General features: G+C 38.7%; 2 protein-coding genes across 5 annotated transcripts; one reads left to right on the top strand and one right to left on the bottom strand.

Annotated features, from left to right (window-relative positions):
* The first annotated feature begins 3,119 nt into the window (after positions 1-3,119).
* On the top strand, positions 3,120-17,857 carry pfkfb4b (6-phosphofructo-2-kinase/fructose-2,6-biphosphatase 4b). 4 transcript variants are annotated; one of them, XM_068593886.1, is made up of 14 exons: positions 8,744-8,910; positions 10,107-10,223; positions 10,355-10,451; positions 10,988-11,054; positions 11,153-11,227; positions 11,317-11,373; positions 11,712-11,833; positions 11,921-12,128; positions 12,842-12,988; positions 13,089-13,193; positions 13,299-13,428; positions 14,259-14,321; positions 14,516-14,580; positions 14,681-15,095. In XM_068593886.1, exons 1-14 carry the CDS (start codon positions 8,796-8,798, stop codon positions 14,723-14,725), a joined length of 1,413 nt encoding a protein of 470 aa, XP_068449987.1. In that variant the 5' UTR covers positions 8,744-8,795; the 3' UTR covers positions 14,726-15,095. The 4 variants fall into 4 exon arrangements, with proteins under 4 accessions (XP_068449988.1, XP_068449987.1, XP_068449985.1 ...); XM_068593885.1 differs by lacking the exon at positions 14,681-15,095 and adding an exon at positions 16,851-17,857 and having other exon boundaries at positions 8,745-8,910; XM_068593887.1 differs by lacking the exon at positions 8,744-8,910 and adding an exon at positions 3,120-3,227 and having other exon boundaries at positions 14,516-15,095.
* Positions 17,858-18,198: 341 nt separating this feature from the next.
* arpc4 (actin related protein 2/3 complex, subunit 4) lies at positions 18,199-21,862 on the bottom strand. The gene is made up of 6 exons (XM_068594528.1): positions 21,790-21,862; positions 19,824-19,942; positions 19,571-19,682; positions 19,337-19,432; positions 18,777-18,947; positions 18,199-18,498 (listed from the first exon to the last, which is right to left on the bottom strand). The coding sequence occupies exons 1-6, from the start codon at positions 21,790-21,792 to the stop codon at positions 18,493-18,495; spliced, it is 507 nt and encodes a 168-aa protein (XP_068450629.1). The 5' UTR covers positions 21,793-21,862; the 3' UTR covers positions 18,199-18,492.
* Positions 21,863-22,303: the final 441 nt, after the last annotated feature.

The following is a 22,303-nucleotide window of genomic DNA, read 5'->3' as shown; positions in this document are numbered from 1 at the left end:
ACTGTATTTATAAGGACTCTATGGGCGAAGGGCTCCACAGTCTTCTGCAGAGGGGCAAAGGTATCCTGAAAGGTGAGAGCCTCCCTTCTCTGGTGGACGTGTCATCACACCCAAATGAGGAGGATGACGCTGATGCTTCAACACCATTAACCACAAAGAACAAGAACAATTGTGATACTTGAACAAACTATGATTTTGATAAATAAAAGAACCAAGAATGTTCTTTTATTGTATAACATATTTTTAAATGTGTCACAATTACATTAATTTGTGAATAAATACATAATTGTATTCATTGTTTTAATAATTAGCTAGAGCGATTTTTCAGTGGTTTCACTTTTCATTCATGAGGATAGAGTTGTTCAGTTAGGGAAGGAAAGCCACAGTGCATGCACAGTGTACAACAAGTCAAATATATTTGCATAATAACCAGCTGGGATGGAAATATTTTCATTCAGACCAGTTACAGTCAGAACTGAATGTAACCAAAGAAAGGGCGAGGTGGTGAAGGTGAAAACAAAGGTATTGTGTTGCCGTCAACTCTGTTTGCTGGATGTAAAGTGATGAGTGATCTCCTGACTGTGACTGAGAAAAGAGTCCTCTTCACTCGCCTCAAAACCTCAGTGTAAGGACAGTTCATTACTGTCACTTTAAATGAATATCCTTGAAATACAATGTAAAAATAATGTAACTCTGGTTTTTCTTCATTTATTAAAATTTGAATCAGTGATCGACCAAATTAAGTCTTTCTGAGACTGTTATATACCTGTCATTTCTATAAATTACCACAAAGTATAAATTCAACTTAATATGTTTTTATCTAACAAAAATTGAGTGTGTTGTAAATGTAAAATATTTGAAAAATAAGATTTCATCTAAATGTACTGGGTATTGTATCACTATGTGTTATCAGTAGCATTGATCAGAGGAAGCTTGGTGGATGAATGGGCTTTCTATGAGAGCTGTATTGTTTACAGTTAGTATGCTGCTTGTATTGCCGGCACTACCACGTTGTTCCAAGAGCAGGTGCTGTAAGATGTAAAACTTTTTTAGCACTTGAATAGAACAAAAAAGTAAATAATGAAAACATAAAAACAAAAATTAGATGGGGGAGGGAGTTTGTGACAGTACTACTACATTAAGATGTTCATTTTGGAAAGTATAAAGCAGTGTAAATTTGGTCAACCATACATTAGATGTTAAAGAGTATCATTAAAAGGGAAAAGACGAGACTCTTATCTGGTGACCCAGCAGTTTTGTGTATGACGATGATTTGCAACTGCACCCATGGGGATGTAGTATAGGACCTGAGTGAGTGAACCCAGGTAATGTCAGGGCTGAAATAAAATGGAAAAGTTAAATGGATCATTTCCCAGGATCATCAGCCTCTAAAAATAGGTCACAATCTCTCTGGGGAGCTTCCCTTTTTATGTAACACTCAGGAACTAAACCAGAATGTCTCAAAGGGTACTGTGAGTCAGAAATTATATGAGTTGGTTTAAACAAACAAAAAACACATTTAGAGAGAGAAAAGGCTTTGCAAGCACAGTGTTAATATAAGGTAATGTGTAAAACTCCATTGTTTTTTGACAACCACAGCATTGATGAATATATATTTTTAAACAGGTTTGAATTGTATTTGATTTCTTTAGATCTGTATGACTACGGGTGTATTTCAGCTTATCAAAACAACAATAGCACAATACAAGTGGCCAAAGAGTCCGGGCTGGAGTTGTTTGAGTGTGTCTCATTAAAGATAAGTCCATTCACCCACTTGCTGCATCTCGACTGTGTCAAGGTAAGACGAACAGCAAAACTGATTAGAGACACTTCATCGACTCTACTAACATCTATTCCTCAATGCTATAGCTTCCTTTTGTGTGTGTACTAGTTGCATGTATGGGATAGCAATAGTTTTCTTGGATTTTCAGTAACAATTGTCTTATTTGGTGTCTGTACATTTCCTTATGTAACTACTAAAATAGCTGCTTTCCCTTTCGTTCATTCCTTTTAGACTTCCTGTATCTTTCCTTGAATACAGCATGCCAAGTTACTGTGGGAGCAGGAGCTGTACATCCCACTCAAGTACACTGTAACTTGTACATTCTACATACGCTCCTGCAGATGTAAGCAATCCTGTTTAAGAGTATCAATGTACGCAACATCAGAAAATTTGCAAGAGTCTGTTTGAGGTGGATTCATTGTGTTTGCATAGAGCCACCAGGTAGGTCTTAACTCAGAAAAAGAGAATTTAAGGCAGAGGAATCTAATTGGCGGTTGATGACGATCGAAGAAACCAAGGTTAGAATTACAAGAAATGTATGACTCATATGTATCAACGCATTTCAAAAGTGTGTTTGGTCTTTTCTTTTTATGGGTTTTGTTTCCTTTAATTCTACTTTTTCTTTCATAAAGATTATGCCTATGATGAGGCGAATAACATATTCGAAAAGTGGTCCATCTAATTCAGGGGGACAAAATTGAACAATTTAAAAGCTCTATTTATAGATTTGTTTTACTGGGAGGTAAAGATGCCCTGAAGCCAGTGATGAAAAATAATGATTTGTTCATGTCCAGGTTAAATACAGCATGGTCATTGATTCCTGAATTATTAATTGGTCACAAAAGGAGCTAAAATCTTACTGTATCACTCTAATAATGTTGGACAGATGAGTGCTGTACAGATGCTGTTAAAAGTTGTTTCTCTTCTTCTTTCATGGGGCGTCGAACTGAAATAACCATAAGAACGTTTGAAACAACTATTCAGTCATTGAAGAAGCTGTACCATGTGAACACTATTTAAACTAAAATGAAATAATCTACATTTTTACACATTATCAACCAAGACACGACCTGCAGATCGTGTTTTACTTCACGACTCCTCATGGTTCCTTATGTAATTTACATGGTGCAAATTCTTAAACAATATGTATTTCTGGTCACGGGCTGGTGAGTATGTGACGATGGCTCATTTACATAACGGGGCTTAAAACATACACAGGGGAAGAGGGAAAGGTGTCATTGCATTAACACGGCTGAACAATAACAAGTGGACGTGCTTGGGCGCGCGCTCGTCCATACGCGCGCGCGCCTGTCACAGCGCCACACTCACTTCATTCATCGCTGTGCTGCTGGAGGGACTCGCGCTGCACAGCACGCTGGGAAGAGGCTTTAAACCCGGACAATGAGGGGCTCTTGCCGCCCGAGAAGCCTGCGGGACAGGGCAGGTAGGGTGCAAAGGCCTCCGGAGCGCTCCCGTGTGTCTCTTCCTGATGATGTGTGTGTTTGTGACACTAGTTGTGTGTGCAGTGAGTGCTACGGAGCAGCTGGACGAGCGAGCGGATGAAGTAAACAAGTCTGTGTCACGTAGGCACGCTTCAGTGCGAGCAGGGGCTGCTAGCAGGGAGAAGTGAGGCACAGGCTGGTTATGTGGGACATAATGTTTAGTATTTCAGCTTTCACGTCACGAAGAAATAGTTTGCAAATGCCAAGAGATGCTTTGGTGGATTATCTTCTTGTCTGCTGATGAGCCTGCATGGCTGCAGCTTGTGCTTAGCTAGCCTGCAAGCTAACGTATCTGGTGGACTAGCTGTCAATAAGAGGAAGTAAACACTTAATAATCATGTATTAGAGTGTAATGCTGTGCCAAAGAGCACCAACCAGATCTGAGAGGTCAAGTTGGTGCTCCATAATGTTTGAGATGTCCAGAGCCCAAACGATGCAAAGGTACTGTCAGGTGGTGGGACCACAGGGTGAAACTTCTGGTCAGGTGGTCATCTCTGCACACTCTGACCTCCAGGGGGTCAGTTTGTTTTTCAGAGACTTGCTTATAAATTTCTCTTATTGTTAGTTTGGGGATTGTTGTAGCCACTAAATGTGTGTATCACAAATAATACAATTGTAAGTAGCCACTGATAGCAGTGAATTGGACAGATGGAGATGTATCTTGTGCCAAATGCACCTTAATGTTGTTCTAAAAATGTCAGCTTGGACTTGTGTATGTGTGTGTTAACTTTTGCATGCTGTCAATCGCAGCCAACTATACTTTGTCTCTTATGGAGACTACCTCACATGCTGCAAAGGATTATGAGCATACGAATTGGATCTAAACCGATGCTAATACTATGGCCTATATAATCCGGTGACTCAGTGTTCATAAGAATATGTTATTACGTAACTCTATTTGTCATGAAGCCATGGCCTGTTTAACATTGTTTTACTGTGCTGGTATGTCGATAGACGGCCTGCAGAGATGACACACTTTACCAAGTCTCTGATAGACTTTGCATCTCTAGGGGCAGATTAATTACTGTTCCTTATACGAATATGGCCACAGTGGTTTAAATGTTGTGGCGGATGTATGAGGGATGAACAGATTTCAGGCTGTGTTGGTGAGCGGTCTGCCTGCCCGAGTGCCAACAAACAAAGAGGTGTGGCCAAGCAGAAAAACAGGAAAAACATGCTGGTCTGCGTGTGTATTTGTGGATGCTGATCTAGTTATTTTAAGAACAAATACCAATAGAAACTTTGTATTTCATCTATTCAGTATGGTGATAACAGTTTAAGTGCATATTACGCTGTTTACGTCACTGTTAACAGTGACGTAAATATGACGTTAAGAAGACACTGGCTGTGAAAGCATTGAGTTAGCTTGAGTTAGCACAGAGTCCTTATGTGTTTTATCACTGCAGACAGAGAGAAATATGCTTCAGTGGGTGCAGCAGGCCCAACTCAGATTATATCCCTGTGAGCACTTCACAATGGCACCGCACTCTATATTTACCCCCATGCCTCAGATACTGCCAGCTGCAGTGAACCTACCTTCTCCCATCCTCCATTTTTATCCTCTCTATTTTACCCAGTAATCCTTATTTTCTCTGTCTTTATTTCCACCAGAACCCTTCTCTCAATAATCACACAAAAATACTCGTCCTTGCTCATCTATTGCTGGCTGGCTCACTGCACCGCCCTCGCTCCCTCCCTCCCTGTGTCTTCTCTCTATCTGGGGGAAAGTTCACCCTCTCGCTCAGAATCTCATTATAGGCTTCAGGCAGAGCGGCTGTAGCCTGTGTGTGTGTGTCTGTGTGTGTGTGTGTGTGTGTGTGTGTGTGTGTGTGTGTATGTGTGTGTGTGTGTGTGTGTGTGTGTGTGTGTGTGTGTGTGTGTGTGATGCCTATGCAGTCATTGTATGCCTGCTCAGTGCACTGATATTGCTCATGTTTTGCATCTGGGAGCGTTCAAGTGCAGGATTGTTTGTGTTATTTCTGTATCTTTATGATTTGCAAAAGTAGCAACATTTCTGTACAATGCAGAAATTACTATTGCTTGTTCAGGCTCATATCAAACCGTTTTTTTCGGAAGCAACATAAATGGGACCTATAGACAGATTCTGGATTCATAGTTGATCAACACAAATTAATATATTATTTGAACATATTTAATAATCAAGTTATCGTCAAAGCAAAATTTGCTAATGATTATCTGTATGCAGTTTCTCGAGTTTGGGGCTTTACTCTTTTTCTGAGTGATACAAATGTATAATGAATATCTGAAACTGTTGATTGGGCAAAATTATTTTTTATGTTGTCAATGGCAAGTCTGTGAATACCTTTGTGCACATACTTTTACTCTGAGTTAGTTTTTCATGGTTGTTGCTAGATTCCTTTGATCTTGTTTATCGACATACAATAATTATAATTTAGGCAATAGTGTGCTGTATTTTTTGGGGTCTTCTACCCCAAACTGTTGCCAAAACCAAATGAGGTCTTAAACAAATGTGTTTGTTTTGGTGCAGAGGAAGTTGAACTGTCTCCACAGAAGTCAACCTCGTCCAACACCTTTTGGGTGAGGTCAAATGCTGACTGATCCAGGCCTCATCACCCAACGTCAGTATCTAGAAAATCCCTGCAGTCAGGTTACAAAATCTCCTAGCGTTCCCAATAATAAAGTTAGTCAAAGCAGCAAAATGGGGGGGTAACTACATCTTAATTCATAGATTAATCATATGTTGGTGTAATGTTGGCCTTGAAGGTCAGCAGGAATCCAAATAAGGTCCTGAACTAATCTGTATGTGAGGTCACATAAAACTAATCCCTAATAAACTCAACATTATGTTTTACAACATAAAATGAACTAAAGGAACCAGCAGTGAATCATTTAGGCTACTTATAGTTAACACAGGATTTTGACAAGAAAATGTAAACACTTTGTGCAAAAGAAAAGTTTAACCTGCATCAGCTCTAAAGGATCTGAGGTTATTCGGCAGTGAGCTGTCACATTTCTCTCAAACAGAAAAGGAAAAAATAAAAAAGGACAATGAAAGTGGTCACAAGTTAAATGCTAAAAAGCAGACCGCAAGTTTATGAATGCTGCAATTTGGCAGTCAGCCAGACACGCCTTTTGTAGCAGTGTTGGCAGTGGTTGTTGGCAGCTGAAGGGATCTGCTCTGTTGGCCTTTAATATAATTAATGATCAATACTGGATATGTTTTGTGTCGCATACTTACTTTTTTAAACTGCATGCGTGTGTGTCACTAGCAGTTTTGAAGTGAGTGTCTTGCTGATGGGATTAGTCCTGCTGACATGCTGACTCTCCCTGACTTGGTGACCTCTGACCTCTGGATGTGTTTACTGTCACGTAGATGCTGAGTTGATAACACAGCTGCCTGTAAAATGCATCTTCGTCTCAACTACATTTTCATTAATTTCCTCAACTAGATTTTCATTAACTACCTCAACTAGATTTTCATTAATTTCCTTTGCATTCCTGCCGTCCAAACAAATGGCCTTTAAAAGTGAGTACACAGCGTCACCTGGTGTTACAAATGTGACATTGCATTAAGTTTCATTGGGCTAAGAACAAGCTACTGTATTATAGTTGTTCTAATTTGTTTACAGACTTTCTAAAACACACCGTATGAACTTCGAATTCTATCTGTGAAAACCCTGTTACTGTTTTTTCTAACTTAAAATACTGTATAAATCCAAACAAACACAAAGTCAGATATTAAAAGTGTGCAACATACAGAACAAACAATAAAAAAGTTATAAACGAGGCTGGATCCTGTTTTCTGTTCCGGTCCTCAGCATCACAAGCATTGTTCTCCTGCCAATACTGTAAATACCATGGGCACAGGATATATTTCCCTCCACAGCACAATACCACAGTCCACATGTAAAACTCTACTACAGTACTCATCGAATACTGTATTGATATGCAATACTACATTATTGTAATGAGAGTAGATTTCTTACCTTAGCCACTGTGGACCTGCTTAGGTATAATGCTTTCCTTGGTCTTGCTCTTCCTCGTCCACCTCCTCCTCTCACTTCTCTTGCTATACCTCTCTTGCCTGTGTTGCAACCTTTCATTACTTAAGCTCTGATTGAACAATTGTGTTTGAACATGTCAGGAGAAATGGAGGACATTTAGGTATTTGCATTTTGAGTGTCAGCGTGTTCCACGTGATCTTGATTTATTTTCGTGAAGATTTGGCTAAATGCATAAAGTGTTTTGAAGAAATAGAGTTTCAGGTTTGGATCATTGTGTTTCAAGTACCAGTGTTAGCGTGTGAACAATTGATGAAACGGAAAAAGAACAATACAACTCAGGTGTATATATTTGACATTATTGAGTCATTACTGGGAAGTAAATTTGAACCAGTCTCTTGTAAGTGTTGGTCAAGGCTGCTGTACGGTACTTCTTCTCTTCTAAATTGTTATCTATTGATTTGTTTGAACAATGTAAATCTTACATGTTTTGGCTGGAAGAAGACCATGCTAACAGCAACTGTTTAAAATCCTTGGTTGAAAAACATTTACATTATGTAACGTTAAAGTTGAGTGTGATTTGTGGGGCTCGTGACAGGGTTGTGTTGTGGCCACGAACGTTGTCTCAACACTCCCAGTGCCCTGCACGCCCTTCCTATCCCGCCTCCCCCGCTCCTATTGGCTACTGGATCTCTCGTCTCGTCTCTGATTGGTTCAGTTCTCAGCTGCATTCGCTGCTCATGTGTGCTGCATGTGAGCGTCTGAAGGCTTGTTTTTCAAACGTCTGCTCTTTTCAGCTTCTCTTGCGCACAGGCTTGTGTCATTACGGTAATATGTTAACGGGGTTCTTAAAAATGAGTGAGCTTTAGAAAAGTTTTCTTATGGTCTAGAAATATTCCTGAAAACAATTTAAAGATTTGTCTTTTACCCTACAGAAAGCTCAGTAAAATATACAGCAAAACAAGAGTCCAAAAGACAACAATACCAAAGATAACAAAGACAAATGAAATAACCTTTATTTGTGAGTTGATTGTTGTTCTACTTTTTCCATGTAGTCCTCAAATTTCCATGATATTTTAAAGTTTTAAAAAGTATAGTAACTTGCATTCTGATTATTTTGGCAAACATTATATATCTATTTATCTTTAAGGTAAATACGTAATTAGACTTTAAGACGTTTCAGTCTTAAAATAATAGTGCAAAAATAAATTGGCGACAATTCTGTAATAAAAGCCTTCACTGTAATATTAAATTAGTAGAACAATATCAAATACAAATGGACGCAGTTAGTTGAGGTTAAAATGACACCGCTGAAATGCTGTTTAAGCAAAGTTACATCCTGGCTTTGTTTTGCTCCCTGACTCTGCGCTGCGCGTCGTCTCCAGGCGTTACGGTAACGAGCACCCGCCGTTGCTCTGCTGATATGACATCCATCCCCCTGCAGTCTGCTGAATCAGAGTGCCAGGGCTACAGCCCATCGCCTCAGTCTCACGCAGGCAGGGAAACATCAGGGATCCAACATCCAGGATGTTAGACAACAACGGAGAGTTCATGTTAGAGACTTCTCCGCGGGAGCTCACGCAAAACCCGCTCAAGAAGACCTGGATGCCGTGCAAGAACGGCCATATAGCGCAGAGACGGGGTAAGACGCAGCCAGCAAGAGCCGCAACGCGTGCGACTGGGAGAGTCGATGGGCACCTGCTAATTTTCTATTTTATATCATATTTTATTGCTTTAATTATTCCTGGATTGAGAGCGTTTTGTCATTGAACTTGAATATATTCCGTTATACGCGGTGGTTTTTAGATGTTGCGCACCAATAAAGTCATGAACATTGTTGTCTTTTGGTGCTCGGCAGTGTTGCATCCGCTTATCTGGTTCACCCCATCACGTGCATTTGAATCGCGCTTGAAGGGGCAATTGTAAGCTTGGTGGATCGAATTGTGTCATGTGAACATACGTGACCCAAATGCATCAGTTTACCCCAAAATGTTCCCACAGCCAACATGTCTGATGGGTGTTGAACCACGGGGATGGGAGGGTGAGCAGCTGTGTTTTATTTCAGCAAGTCTGATTTTCACTCCCTGCAGGTCAACTGGTTTTCTGCTTTCCTTGGTTCTGTTTTATTACTCAGGAACAGTTTGAAAGAAATACATTTCCTAATCGACTAACACATGATTTTGTGAATTAAATGATTTAGTTTGCAGATCTATAAAACTGAGTTTCTCCACAAAGAATCACAAAAAAAATCCACTTTAAGTCTTTAGTTTACAAGAGATGTGCTCAAACATTTCTTAAAACAAAGCCAATCAGCATAAAAAAGCATAAAAAACACTAATTCACTAAAGAAATCTTAGTCCTACTCAACTTTCAGAGATGCAGCTTCCAAATTTTCCCAAACCTGGGCCCCAGGACAGCGTGCTGGTCAACCTGACCTTGCTCTGTAGCACGGCGCTGTGCTCAATGAACCAGAACCGGAATCAGCTTCAGTGGCCACGCACATTTTCACATCCACGGAATTTGAATCCAGTTTCTGCGTTTCATGCTTGTTTACAATAAGCAAAGATAAATATAAAAAAAGACATCAAAGAAAACAGAAAAACAGCGTGTTCCTCCAGCCAAGTTTTAAAGAAGAACGTGAGGGTTGACTAATTGGAGACCTGACCCTCTGCTGTCTACATGCCAAGTTCATCCTTGTATTCAGTCGTTTGTTTATTTGTCATGCCATCACCTTTCTTACTCTCCTTAAGAGCTAGCTACGAACCCTGATAGTAAATACTCAGCCAATTAAATGTGAGTTAAATCCATTAAAAGTGTGTTTCTCTCCCTCTCTCACAGTGTGTATGACAAACTGCCCGACCCTCATTGTGACTGTTGGACTTCCAGCTCGAGGGAAGACTTACATTTCAAAGAAGCTCACTCGCTATTTGAACTGGATTGGTGTCCCAACAAAAGGTAACCCTCAATACGTACACACACGATACACACATGTATCATATGTACACACATGTAATACATAATACATATTACCTTGAAGTAAAAACCAGCTAAACTCCAATCTTTAAAAAAAATGTCATCTGTAACAGAGTTCAATGTTGGCCAGTATCGGAGGGAGTGTCTGAAGATCTACAAGTCCTTTGAGTTCTTCCGTCCAGATAATGAAGAAGGATTGAAAATCAGACGGTAAGTCTGCACTGATTGGCCAACCAAAAGCAACGATGAGCCAACAGTCTGCAGGTTTTAATTTTTATCGGATGGAGTGAAAACCTGCAGACCTTTGGCTTTTCCTGGATTCAGATCATTAATATAACAGCAAACAACTGTTATCTACGTGAAGATGTAGAGGAGTACTGTGAACCTGAACAGGAGGATGAAACACTGTCAGTGAAACACTGTCGGCTCTGTCTGAACCTTTGTCGTAACTGTGAGCCGTCGCCATGTAGAGAGCCGTTAACAAGCAAACAAAATGTGAAAAAACTTGGTTCTGGCACTTTTAAGAAAACATATATTTTAGGACCTGTAAATAATGTTTTATTCCAGGACGTCTAATATTGTTTTTTACGTCACAAATTTCTAACAAAAAAACAGATCTCGTCGTAGATATTTGTGGTTGACATGTTTACCGTCCGCCTGCATAAATGAATATTGGATGTAGTTGGGTTATAAACATTAGAAATCTTTGCATTGTACACTGACTCTGTGCCTGCTGTCCCTCACAGTCAATGTGCGTTGGCAGCGCTTAATGATGTCCGACAGTACCTGAGTGTTGAAGGAGGACAGGTGGCGGTGAGTCCTTGATTTTGTCCCTAAATTCTACATGGCAAATTATCATCATATCAAAACATGAATTGAGCTGACGAAGTATTTTTCCTGCTTTTTTTCAGGTGTTTGATGCCACAAATACTACAAGAGAAAGAAGAGGAACTATTGTCAAGTTCGCTGAGCAGAATGGTTTCAAGGTATGTCAGCCAAGGCAACATGTTATTTCATTCAAAATGTCCTTTTGACTTGATGGCCTCTAAGTTTACTGACTGTCTTGTCAATGCAGGTATTTTTTGTGGAGTCTGTGTGTGAGGACCCAGATGTTATTGCACAAAATATAGTGGTAAGTCTTTTCTCTTTTTGAGAGTACAGATCTTTTAAAAGACTTCAAGCAGGTCATGTACTGTATTTAAACAATTTCTTTCTTAAAGAGACAAAAATCCCTCTTTCTTACATCGGATAGGTTTTTTTGTGCATGTTCAAACTTCAATTTACTCCCTTCAAGTTCAATCCATAGGCAGTTTACTTTAAACTGTGCTCAAAAAAGGCTTTCTCAGAGTTATTGTAAAGACCAAGAAGATCTATACAAACAAACTCAGAGGGGAAATTGACTGAAAGCCGTTTCAGGTAGCCAACTTCCTCTCTTCTCTACTCACATCCTCTCTGTTTCTACCTGTGTAGCAAGTTAAGTTGGGCAGTCCAGACTACATCCACTGCAACACAGAGGAGGCCATTGAGGACTTCATGAAGAGGATCAAGTGTTACGAGTCCTCCTATCAGCCTCTGGACGAGGTCCTGGACAGGTGAGGAAACACAATGACAAAATGACTTCGATCAGATTTAACGACCTCATCGAGGCCGCTGGTGGCTGACTGACTCTCTTGCTCCAGGGATCTGTCCTACATAAAGATCATTGACGTGGGCTGTCGTTACCTGGTGAACCGCGTCCTTGACCACATCCAAAGCCGAATCGTCTATTACCTGATGAACATCCACATCACGCCGCGCTCCATCTACCTGTGTCGCCACGGGGAGAGCGACCTCAACATCAAGGGCCGGATTGGAGGAGACTCTGGCTTATCCCCCAGAGGAAAAGAGGTGTGTTTGTGTGTGTTTGTGTGTGTTGTGAGTCCGTTTTTTAAAGCTATTGTCATGTGTGAGTTTTTATGCAGTCTTAATTCTCAAAGTGGAGTCCATGTCACAATTTAAATTATGACATATTTCCATAAAAGGCTTTTAGTCCAATAAATTATTGGTAAATAAACTATTTTTTTATTACAACAATTTTTATTTGCTTTTGCATGGGCATTAACAGACAGATGGGCATTAACAGATTATGCCAAGATGTCAACAAGAACATTCACTAAGAGTTATAAACTGTTGCCAAGTAAGTATTATCTAATAAAAAAAACATACAAATAATAATAATAAAAACAGCAGCAACTACAACACAGAACAGATGAATAATTAAGAATATTTAAATAAATAAAATACAAAAATAAGTAAATATATGAAATAAACTAAACTAAATAAAAATACTGGAAACAAACAAATTAAATAAAAGGCTCGCGATCAGCTGTTAAAAGTCACTATATATATATATATATATATATATATATATATATATATATATATATATATATATATATATGTATACCACTGATATGAATTATGCTTTGTCTCGTAATGTCTGTAAAACTCTTTCATAACGGCGACGGTATCTTGACTGCTTCGGTTTACGAATATGTCAGTATGGTTTTGAAGATAAATTGCTGTTCTTATAGGATGAGTTTGGTTTTCTTGCATTCCAGTATGCCAAAAGTCTGATGAAATTCATCGAGGACCAGAAAATCAACGATCTGAAAGTGTGGACCAGCCAGATGAAGAGGACCATCCAGACAGCAGAGTGCCTGGGCGTACCCTACGAACAGTGGAAGTCCCTCAACGAAATTGATGCTGTATGTTGATTCCCGTATTCATCAAAATAAATAATGACTAACAGCCTTTTGAATAAAATGTCTACTCGAGCTAAGCACACTCTCTTCTCTCTTTACAAAGGGTGTGTGTGAGGAGATGAGGTACGAGGAGATTCAAGAGCATTACCCTCTGGAGTTTGCACTGAGAGACCAAGACAAGTACCGCTACCGCTATCCGAAAGGAGAGGTGAGAATGGGACCAAATGTGTCGCATCTATTCTTTAGAGGTGAATGTATTTGCTTGTTTCCCGTAAGCTGTCTGTTTTTGATCGTTGTGTGATTCTTCCGTCAGTCTTATGAAGACCTCGTGCAGCGACTGGAGCCAGTGATCATGGAGTTGGAGAGACAGGAGAATGTTCTGGTCGTTTGTCACCAGGCCGTCATGCGTTGTCTTCTTGCATATTTCCTGGACAAGACTGCAGGTATGGCTTTCAGCAGACAATATAAACACAATTGTACAGTGTATAAGTACTTTCTGATTATTTTCTGATTTAGAATGTAAATCAGGGTATTTGTTAAACCAGAAATATCACTGTGCAGTTGTCTGCCTCTGTCAACCAGTCGCAGTGACCTCTGGCCACCAAATTCTAAACGGTTAATTCGTGAGTCGATGTGGACATTTGCGCCAAATTTGAAGAAATTCCCCTCAAGCGTTCCAATGATATATTAAGTTAGGGAGAATGGGACAGACGGGCAGATGTACAGACAACTAGTTAACATAAAGCCTCCGACCATGACTGTTACTGACATATGAAGTTATAAAAAAGACATTAAAAAACACATCATCACTTTCCTAAAATAATTAATAAAAAATAAAAAAAAATTCAGGTTTTTTAGAAAACACAAAAAACTTCACCAAATGTAATCAGGAGGCACAAGCTGCTTCTAGACGCTACAAAAATGCTAACTAAATCGCTAGCTTAAATGCTAGCTTCAAAACTCCATCTTGGAAAGCTTGTAAAATTGCCTAAGTCACATTGTCTTTTGACTTTGACAAAATAAAATTAACAAAAGTCACAGTCTTGACATAGGCTGTTATACTACAGGGGTAGAATGATCTGTTCAACTGAAGATGTTTTACCAGAGTTGGCCAGTATCACGAGGAGATGATTTCGGCAAGAAAATATTTGTTTTAAAAATTGACCATTATTTTTAGGAAGGTGACGATATTGAAAATCAGCCTGAAATGAAAATATGCAGAACACCTAGACCCTGAAACTTGTCACATAACTTTCTATCTCTGCTTCCACAGATGAGTTGCCTTATCTTAAGTGCCCTTTGCACACAGTATTAAAGTTGACTCCCATGGCTTATGGTGAGTGTTATTTTCTTGACTTATTTTTATATTTAGTATTGACTATTAATATTCTTTAAAACTAACCAAAAAATGCATCCATTTTGTTGGAAACATAACTTGTCACCTAGAGACAAATATTATGATCAAAGATGACAAAGCATCTCCACTTGGTCTATCTCTTAATAATCTTTGCTTTGTTTGCTTTGTGGCAGGATGCAAAGTGGAGTCTGTCTATTTAGGTGTGGACTCTGTGAACACGCACAGAGACAGACCAGAGGTAGGTATGCCAGGCAGCACACAGAAATGTCTCTCAGCAGACGACATAGACAACTTCAATCCACCTAAGGGGTGATTCACGTCACTGCGTTTCCCTCCAGTTCATCTGTGACCGGGGACTCTTGTGGATTCGGGAGAACCTTTAAACTGTGAACGCTGTGTGTGACTTTCTTTAATGATTTCTAGAGAGGCACATTGTATGTGTTCCATTGTATTAAGTGTGTGTGTCTGTCGGTGCTGATCCTCTCTTCTTATGGCACAGAGAGTGTAAATCTTTCACACATGGCAAAGGAAACTGTGTTCAGACTCCGTCCACCAGCGATCAAGAAAGCTGGGACTTACCATTGACGCTGCTACCTCTGTCCTGTCAGCATTAACATTTTAGGTTAAAGCAGAGTTTTTATTTAATTCTTCGCGAAGAGCTCAATGCACTGTGACTGAAGTTGAAGTAAGACACAATTCTGCAAAGTAAGAAAACACAACCAAATACAGGAATTCTGCATATCATGAACACTATGAAAAAACTGTTATATTCACTTAATAATATAAACAAATGTATTTTGTCTTATTTTATTTCTTATTTAAACATCACATTTTTATTGCATGCTTCAGAATTGTATTAGTAAACTAGTAATCAGCAAAAGATAGATTAACAGCAGATCTCTAAAATAAAATCTGAATCATGCGATTACAATGTTGTGCCAAGAAATGATGCCAACGCGGACGTGCCTAAAACTGCAGTTCCTCACACGGCCGCTTGAGTTTGGCTCCACAAGTGAGTCAATGTGTATAGACTCGTTTGATAACCCTCAACTTTAGAGCAGCATTAAACATGTTTACTGCCTGGTACAACGTTTTTTTTGTTTTTTTTTGTCTGTCTATCTTATTTTCACATTCATGACGACTGTTGATGGAGTGAATATTTATATAATTCACCCGTTTCATTTATATTATGTCTTAAATGTAGGCATAATTGAAGGTGTGGCCACTTTAAGTGACAAGTGGGTATCATAACACGTTGTAGCTGCTAACTGTCCACCGACAGTTGTGTTCTTACTGGCAAGATGGCAACAGCCCGAGCCATCCAGAAACCTTTGTGACGATACTAAGATTGTCTATATTTTATGCTCTTTAAGTCTACAGTTTTCACCAGTTGCAGTGCATTGAAATCTCAAAGCTACCGCATTTCAATCCATTTCACATCTTTGTAGGGACTCCGTAACTGGAATCCAGAGATGGAGCAAATCATTCGTGTGTGTGTGTGCGTGTGCGCGCAACATCATGAATGTTATCTTAATTATGTTATCGTAAAGTCTGTTTTATGCATTATGTATGCAAGTGACAAATACATTTCACCTCAACATGTTTCTGCATATTCATTGAATTAAAATGTAATTTTCATTTTCGTAATAAACATGTTTTTTTTTTAACTTACCTTTATCTTGATATTAACTCTTGGTAACTGCTCAAATGCTGAGGCTTAATCTGCAATGACCCACCAAAAGTATGATCACTAAACCTCCATTTTCAAGTTGTATGCTGTTTACAATAAAATCATCGCTAATAGTATAAACTGGTAGTTAACACACATGCTTGAATTATTTCATCAAGTGTAACTTTTTATAAATTTTTGTGTTTGTGAAGGTCATTGTAAATATAAAAATCCATATTGGAAAAAACAAACATTCTTTCTCCTCTTTTTTTGGTGAACACATCAATGCTCAGATATTTTGTCTCAGACAATGACTATAATGTGTCTAAAATTACATTATACACCCATCTGTGTCACGTCAGTTGGGGTTTTTGTTGACATTAAATGATTTGTCTTAGTAGAGCAGTCTAAATAGTAATCTGACTTCTATGTTTCTTCCTAAACAGTGGTGTAGTGGAGGTTTGTAGTGGTGTATTCTGGGTAGATTGGAAGGTTTTTTATAGGAGATATTGGGTATGGGCATGGGCAGATACACCATAAACCACAGGAAAAACATACCTGCATGTATACCCTGCACTACACCACTGCTCCTAAAGTATTTTAGATGGGTTTGTGGCAAGCTACATATTTCAAAACAATTACATATCTTCTGTGACCCACAAGTTCTATTCATGTATTCTAGGAATAGCAGATGAAAGCAGATTGATTTCATTAAACTAATTAAATCAGTCATTTTTACTGTTGATCCGGAGATGACTGTCAAAGGAGCATTCAAGGAATTCAAATCAAGTAAAATGTCAGATAAGTACTGATTGTGACCCTCCTCTCTCCTGTTTCAGAATGTGAAAGTGAAGCGCACCACTGAAGACGCTCTGCAGACGGTCCCTGCTCACCTCTAATATCCTGCACTTCCTGATCCAGCTGCGACTTTGTCCGACTTTCTGCTCAAACCTCTGAACTGCATTATGGGAGCGGTGCTGTTCAACTGCCCGGACTAAAACTGGAAAGCACTTTCACTAAATGTAATCCATTTTTATATGTCTGTTCTGTCGCTCAGCTCCTAGTGAAGAAAACGAGAGAAAAATGCCAATATTTTTGATAAGTGTGTCTACTGTTACTTGTTGCAATGATAATATTCCCTTCATTTTCAGCACCTTTTCCATGAGTATATTTAATAATTACTGTAAATTGTGCACTATGTATACTGCCATATGCTCCGTGTTTCGGAAGAAAACAAGTATCATAAACCCGGGAAAAAAACTCAAGAAACTACTTCAGTTGAGATGCTCTTTATCAAAAAACAATGCAGCCATTGTGCTCTGTGTATTGTCCACGAGCAAACAGATTAATAATACATCTTAAAACATGATGAAGTCCTTTCTCCACATGGGATAGAAATAGCATTGTAAATGCAGCCGGTTTATGTAGCTCATGTTCTGTAATCAGAAATCCTGGGATGAGATGTTCCCTCTTATCTTTAAACCAAAAAAAAGATTTTAAGATGGACTTTGTGTGGTGCAGTTTTTAAGACCTACAATGACATGCTACGACAAATCTGCAGTCGTAAGTCTGTCTTTTAAAAAGGCAGCGTTTGATTGACCAATGATTTTCTCTTTAAAATGAATGCCTGCCTGGTGCTGTGCAAACTGTACACATGGTCGTTTGATGTAACTTGTGTGTGTAAATAAACACATTATACGGTATGCAATTCTTTTGAGAACGTTGTACACTTTCTGTAATGTTATACATTTGATATTGTATATTACTGTACTGGAAATATCATTCCAAATGCCTTGTTCGTCTCCAGCTGTCAACATCTGAATAAACCTTTAATGTTTGGGGTTAAGACAGAGCTTCTGTTTCTGCTTCATGACATTAAAAAAAAAACACAAAAATACAAAGAATAATGTTCTTTATTTATCTTCACTTTAAGCAAGTATATTTATTTTATTAATTCCATCTACAATAGTATTTATTCTGTGGACTTTTTGACTAATATAGCGGATCAACAGAAAATCTTCCATCATACACGCACCAATTGATTGCCCTCGTTTAAAGTCAGTCATAACAAAACATAGCTAAATTAAATTTATGTTCAAATCATATATATATATATATATATATATATATATATATATATATATATATATATATATATATATATATATATATATATATAAAATCTGTTTTACCCTGTGCTCGTGAATATTGATTACAAATAGGTTTTTAAGGACCTGCCCTGACTTCTAATGTTCTAAAGGCAGAAATGAATATTTGGTGCAATAACTCATTATGTACAAAAATCAATATTTTTGGGCAACAGGGCATGTTAAGGTTAAAGGGCCAAAACCCTGTTTGTGTCTTATGTTTCTCGACTTGTCGTGGCTGATCGGATTTCCTCCTCTCGGCTCTGTGATATGAAAGCTCCACAGTGACGGCCAAGATTGCAAAAGAAATGTTTTTCCCGGTGTTCTCTCTCTTTCAGAACTGCAAGAGTAAATAAAAACAAAAACAATGTCGAAGTAAATCTAAAAGACAGAAGAAAGTACATAAACTGGGTTCTACTAATGAAGTAACTTCAATCCCCTCCAACATTAAGAATATTATAGCCCTAAAATAATAACATAATACATGACATGAATCAAAGTCCTACCATACAAAACACAGACACTAAGGTAAAAAGAAAATACTAAAACTACATAATACTGCATCAATGAAAGCATTAAAACACAGACAATTAAAAAAAAAAAAACTTAAAAACTTACATTTTTTAGGAACTCTTCTGCAACAATACGAGCCCTGGCGTTGACGGACAGCTTCATCTCACTGATCTCCTTGTCAATTTCCTCCATGAAATGAATGACAAAGTCCACCAGTTTGTGTTTGTACATCTGCTCTGTGTGAAAGTTGGTGATGAGGAAACTGATGTCATAGCCCTGTGAAATCAAGATGGAGGAAGTTCAACTTTAAACATCAATAACTGACGTGAATGTAAAACAAGAATCCCACTACTTTCGACAATTCATTTTCGAAATATTTCAGGAAACATTTGTAAAATTAAATATAAAATGAAAACTGTCAATTGAACAACATTGTTTTGTTTCTGCTCTCTTCTCTAGTATCTGAAGCGTAGCTCAAACAATTCAAGGTCATTCAGGACACTATATTAACAAAGCACATTTTTGATATTATTATCACTATTAAACATGTGTTTTTCGCACATTATCTTTTACATGATAATGTATTGCTTATCAGGCGGTTTTGAGTGATTTTCCTTCACTGAATTAGTATATGGAAATGTGACATACTTTCAACGCGCACTTACTTCCACTGGTTTCCTCCTCAGGATGAAGAAGTTCTCCGCTCTCATCATCATGAAACGCATGAATTTATGGCACAGAATCTTTTCAATCTCATCTGCCTGCAGCAGCAGAAAATTGGTCAGTATTACACATACAGTTTTAAATCAATCACATTCATGTATAATTGTTTAGCAACCACCCGTTGTGTGTTGGGGACCAAACAAAACCATTGGCACCCAGACAGCAGCCCGACCGACCTGCTTAACAGCGATGCTGACTCTGACCGAGTTGACGGAGCCCTCGATCAGAACTTTCTCCTTCTCATTACGGCTGATGATCACAGGCTGGAGGAGCAACTCTTTACTACTTCTATAACCGAGAGAAACACACAATTCATTTGGTTACAGTCATTCCACTGGAAGGTAGAGGTGAAAGTCAGATTTAATGCACCGCTAGATGTTGCTCACCGCCCACAGGTCATGGTACATGCGTTTGCGTTGACAGACTCACCGCACTTCCACCTCTGGTTTGTTGTGTCTCTCCACCACTTGCGAGGAGAAATTCTCCAGGCAGAGGGCGGCCTGCAAGGTAGCACGAACTGCATTGAGATATGGGCGCAAGGTAGCTGTCTAAGGGAGGGAAGCGAGAAAGAGGAGATGAGAAACATTCCTAAAGAAGAATGTCTTAATCTAGAAGCAGGTATGACTGGCCTGCACCTGATCAGTCTCCAGTATTAATGGCATTGACTGTCTTAAGTCTCAACCTAGCGTCTCCTTCTGGTTGTTTTTGTTGACACTTCACATGACCCAAACAGCAATTCATCTGAATTCTATGATGCTATGAAAATGCTCTTGACATAAAACAATATTTGGAAAAATCTCAGGCTCTACTGTATAATATGAGAGATGCTATGATGATTATGAGTGTACTAAACCGTGAGCCGGTCTAGTAACTCCGGGTTCACACTGGTTATTGAAGTGTCGATTGACGTACAAGCAGCAGACTGGCTGTTAACACTTTAACACTATGAACACTTTTGGTGCAATACTTACACTTTTACACTTCTTTTTTTTACTATTTATTTTATTCCATTTGTATATTTCTATTTTTGTGTTTTACTGTCTGATTTTTAAATTGTGTTTTTATTACTGTTCTACTGTTTACTTATATTACTTGATCTGTGAATGAGGACTGCTGTAATACTGTAATTTCCCCACAGAGGGACTAATAAAGGACTATCTCATCTTATCTTATTTTATTTTAACAGGCGAAAAGACACAGTCAATCACAATGAATCTATAGAGTCTGTGTATAATTTTATAGTTTGTTTATCAGATTTAATTCAAAAGTGGCAGAAATGATTAAAAAAAAAAAAAAAACGTGTCGTCTTCCCCACCACCAGGAGACTACTTTGCTATGAGACATTCACATTCAACCGGAAAAAAAAGATTGTGCCTGTTGGATTTATAACGAATTATAACCACTTAGTGAAATACCATCAAGAATGTGAATAATCCTGGCTACAAGCCTTTTGAACGTTCCTAATTTTAGAAGTGTCTAACTCCATATATCACATTTCACAAAATTTGGACTCAGATTAACGTGCAATTATACAACTGCATAGCCTGTCCAGACAGTAGAAGAAGATATGTGTATACAGAAGTATATGTTTAATTAAGATGGGAGGAGTCTCTGTCTGTGTATGCATCTTTGATTCTGTAAACAACCTGATCAACTGAATCGATCAACTTCTCCCTTGGTGGGTGTATTGTGTACATACAGTGTTAGTGTGTATGTGTACAGTATGAGTGTGTGTGTGTGTGTGTGTGTGTGTGTGTGTGTGTGTGTGTGTGTGAGAGAGACCAGTATCCCTAGACATGCTGTATGCAAAGAACCTACTCAACCATCTTTCACTCTGGTTTTAAACCTCATTTTTTTGTCTACTCGACCTGCATTTTGTCATGTAAAACAATCCCCTCAGCATTAAACGATAAATATGAGTCCACGACAATCTGCCAAACGTCACTAAAAACAACACATGATGGACTATACAGCTCCAGACAGGGCTGCACAGCATCACCGAGTGTATCACTTAATTTGGGTCCAGAGCTAGCTGGTTTCACAGCTGTGTCCATCATTACTGAGCCACTGCATGTTACTGACGAGCTAAGGTCAATCTCACACCTCATCGTAGCAAACATATGACTGCACAGTGAAGCAGCAGGGTTGTATTAACTCGGATGATACTTCTATAATACAAATAATTCAGCTTGGAAACAGACCAGCTAGCGTTAGCATGCTAGCTAGCTAACTACCTGCTTAGCTAGTCCAAATAAGCCAAAATTAAACACGAGCCGCGGCTTCTCGCGTGAACGCAGCGTCACCGAGAAGCAGGGCTCATGTCAGCAAGGTCAGGAATTTGTTATGTTGTAACTGTGTCGGTTTTATCAGCACATTACGTCTAAATGTCTCTTACCATTTCTCTGTTGAATGGACGCAGCTAAAGGCGGAAGTAGCTGCACTTGTCGGTCAGGGTTTTTTCCGAGAACAAACCGGAACTCAACTCCGCCTCCGAGGGGATTCAGGTTTTGGGCACAATTAGCAAGATGACAAATAAAACACCGATATTTGAAAAATAAAACCTACGCTCCAACTAATTGTGAATCAGCATTTCAAAATGTGAGCTTTTCAGTAATAATGAAAGAAAAAGCGGAATAATCCCGTCTTTTCCTTTCACAGAATAACATTGGAGACAAAACGTGCAATACCAGTCTACCTGCTTATTACTCTAATCAAATATTTGTTGAACATGTTATTGAACTTTTCAGTTTGAGTTTGTTTGAGTAGTAGGCTTGCACATAGATAAATTATTCTGAAATTAAAAATTGAAGGATGTTTGGGAGTCAGCTTTTCATTTTAGATGTCAGTGCTTGGCAGTGTACCAGAAATTACTTTTCTCAAGTTTAAACATGTAGCTCTCTGAAGGGACA

The sequence above is a fragment of the Clinocottus analis genome, unplaced genomic scaffold (genome assembly GCF_023055335.1).
Source record: "Clinocottus analis isolate CAN_PGR_092001 unplaced genomic scaffold, fCliAna1.0.p SCAF_3, whole genome shotgun sequence".
In the NCBI taxonomy this organism is placed as follows: Eukaryota; Metazoa; Chordata; class Actinopteri; order Perciformes; family Cottidae; genus Clinocottus; species Clinocottus analis.
The sequence above is the reverse complement of the archived record's forward strand: the minus strand, read 5'-3'. Positions and strand labels throughout refer to the sequence as shown.

Coding starts and splice junctions, on each gene's coding strand:
- pfkfb4b (XM_068593884.1), top strand. CDS start 8,796: ATGTTAGACAACAACGGAGAGTTCATGTTAGAGACTTCTCCGCGGGAG. Junction 11,055..11,152: donor TTGAAGGAGGACAGGTGGCG/GTGAGTCCTTGA, acceptor GCTTTTTTTCAG/GTGTTTGATGCCACAAATAC. Junction 12,989..13,088: donor CCCTCAACGAAATTGATGCT/GTATGTTGATTC, acceptor CTCTTTACAAAG/GGTGTGTGTGAGGAGATGAG.
- arpc4 (XM_068594528.1), bottom strand. Junction 19,433..19,570: donor TCAGCATCGCTGTTAAGCAG/GTCGGTCGGGCT, acceptor CTGCTGCTGCAG/GCAGATGAGATTGAAAAGAT. Junction 18,948..19,336: donor TGAGGAGGAAACCAGTGGAA/GTAAGTGCGCGT, acceptor TTGATTTCACAG/GGCTATGACATCAGTTTCCT.